This window comes from Ixodes scapularis, unplaced genomic scaffold (genome assembly GCF_016920785.2).
Source record: "Ixodes scapularis isolate PalLabHiFi unplaced genomic scaffold, ASM1692078v2 PGA_scaffold0__279_contigs__length_252992795, whole genome shotgun sequence".
Lineage (NCBI taxonomy): Eukaryota > Metazoa > Arthropoda > Arachnida > Ixodida > Ixodidae > Ixodes > Ixodes scapularis.
Window position 1 is genome coordinate 206062354 of NW_024609835.1, and position 1805 is coordinate 206064158.

Genomic DNA, 1805 nt, shown 5'->3' on the forward strand with positions numbered 1-1805 from the left:
ACGTTTCCGTGAACATTATGACATCGAACGAGCATTTACATGACTCAAAAAGAAACATAAGGTCGTCTATCTTAGATCTAGCTGACCTAACATTCAGGTGAAAAAGTTTCAAGAGTTTACTTGTTTTATTTGTTTCGTTACAAATATCTTGCGGAAGAAACAGATCGTTGTCTGCCATTACCTAGCAGAAAAAAACAATAAAAAGGAAAACGCTTATCCTACAATTTTGGCTTAACAAATCTTGTCGAGATCACCGTCGTGTTCTATCGATACGATATCTGCGGTTTCAGATCTACGGGCCCAAATCTTGCTGTTTCGCACCCACACGTATTTCCATCCAGCGTCTCGCTTTTTTGCAGTGGCCTTTTCAAGTAGTTTCTTCAAGGTCGGGCACAAATGCTCGTTTACAAAGACCGCGGTGTCAGTCGATAATCCGAAGTCTTTGTTCGTGAGTCGCTTTTTCCTGGCTTTTGCAAGCACCTTTTCGCGTTTCTCTCTTCGCACGAACTGCACGATAATATTTTGCTTGTTTAGTTCCCGTGTGCGGACTCGGTGACAGATTTCAACATCTTGTTTATCAATCGGTTCGCCAATTAGTTCACCAAGCTTGCACAAAGTTGCATGAAGATCCTCGTTTTCAATAACTGCCATTCCTTTTATCTCTAGGTTGTAGGCGCGAGAGTGCTGTTCGCATTGGACAACGCTCATCCGGTTTGCTTTCACATCCCCCTCGAGGGCGTGATACCTCGCTCGAAGCTCATCATTTTCTTTTTTTAACGCAGAAACTGTCTCGACTTCGCTTGCAAGTTTCTTCTTCATGTTCTCAAATTCAGCATTTATAAAATCCATACTAGACTTCACTTCCCGTATATCTGAACGGAGGTCACGAATTTCATTGCGAAAGTCCCTCTCTATCGTTTCCCTCAAGGATTTCCACTCGGTCCTCATCTCATCCCGCAATTCTGCGAAAAGGCGCGTAAGGTCCTTCGCCATTGGGTCGGTTACACCTTATCGTGAGCAACAACACAATTGGCAGCAGCGACGGCAAGTTTTCTAAATGTTCGGGTAGTATTATATAGTAAAACACCAACCTGCAAAGTAGCGCAGTTTTAGAATGATGCGTGGACTGCCGTCGCGGCTGCCAAGTGATGAGCGATGCAAGGATCCTCTTCTTATAGTGCAGACGACAGCAGCGGCCTCATACAGCGGTCAGTTGGTATCGTAGACGTCCGAGGGGAAGGCAGCAGCAGTGACGGAGCGTATCCAGCCAGGCACAGGATCGTAGGCTGTCGACGATTGCAGGGGTAGCGCTTATCAACCGGAACAGGCGATTGAAGCAGTCTGCAAAGTAGCGCAGTTTTAGAATGATGCGTGGACTGCCGTCGCGGCTGCCAAGTGATGAGCGATGCAAGGATCCTCTTCTTATAGTGCAGACGACAGCAGCGGCCTCATACAGCGGTCAGTTGGTATCGTAGACGTCCGAGGGGAAGGCAGCAGCAGTGACGGAGCGTATCCAGCCAGGCACAGGATCGTAGGCTGTCGACGATTGCAGGGTAGCGCTTATCAACCGGAACAGGCGATTGAAGCAGTCTGCAAAGTAGCGCAGTTTTAGAATGATGCGTGGACTGCCGTCGCGGCTGCCAAGTGATTCTTTTCTTAAAAATCGCTAAAATTTAATTTTATCACATTACAAATTACTGATTACTAAAACTATGGGCATTCTCTTCGTATTACATTTAATTTTTGCAGGTACAGTTTGCTTGTCGATAACGAAATATCAGTCTGCTGTTGCAAACAGTGCAATG

General features: G+C 46.1%; 1 protein-coding gene across 1 annotated transcript; it reads right to left on the reverse strand.

The window, feature by feature from the left end:
* Positions 1-360: 360 nt before the first annotated feature.
* Positions 361-993, reverse strand: LOC121837992 (the record flags this gene model as incomplete). Its single annotated transcript, XM_042293940.1, has 1 exon — positions 361-993. A coding segment is annotated over exon 1 (633 nt), but the record flags the coding sequence as incomplete, so codon positions are not given.
* Positions 994-1805: the final 812 nt, after the last annotated feature.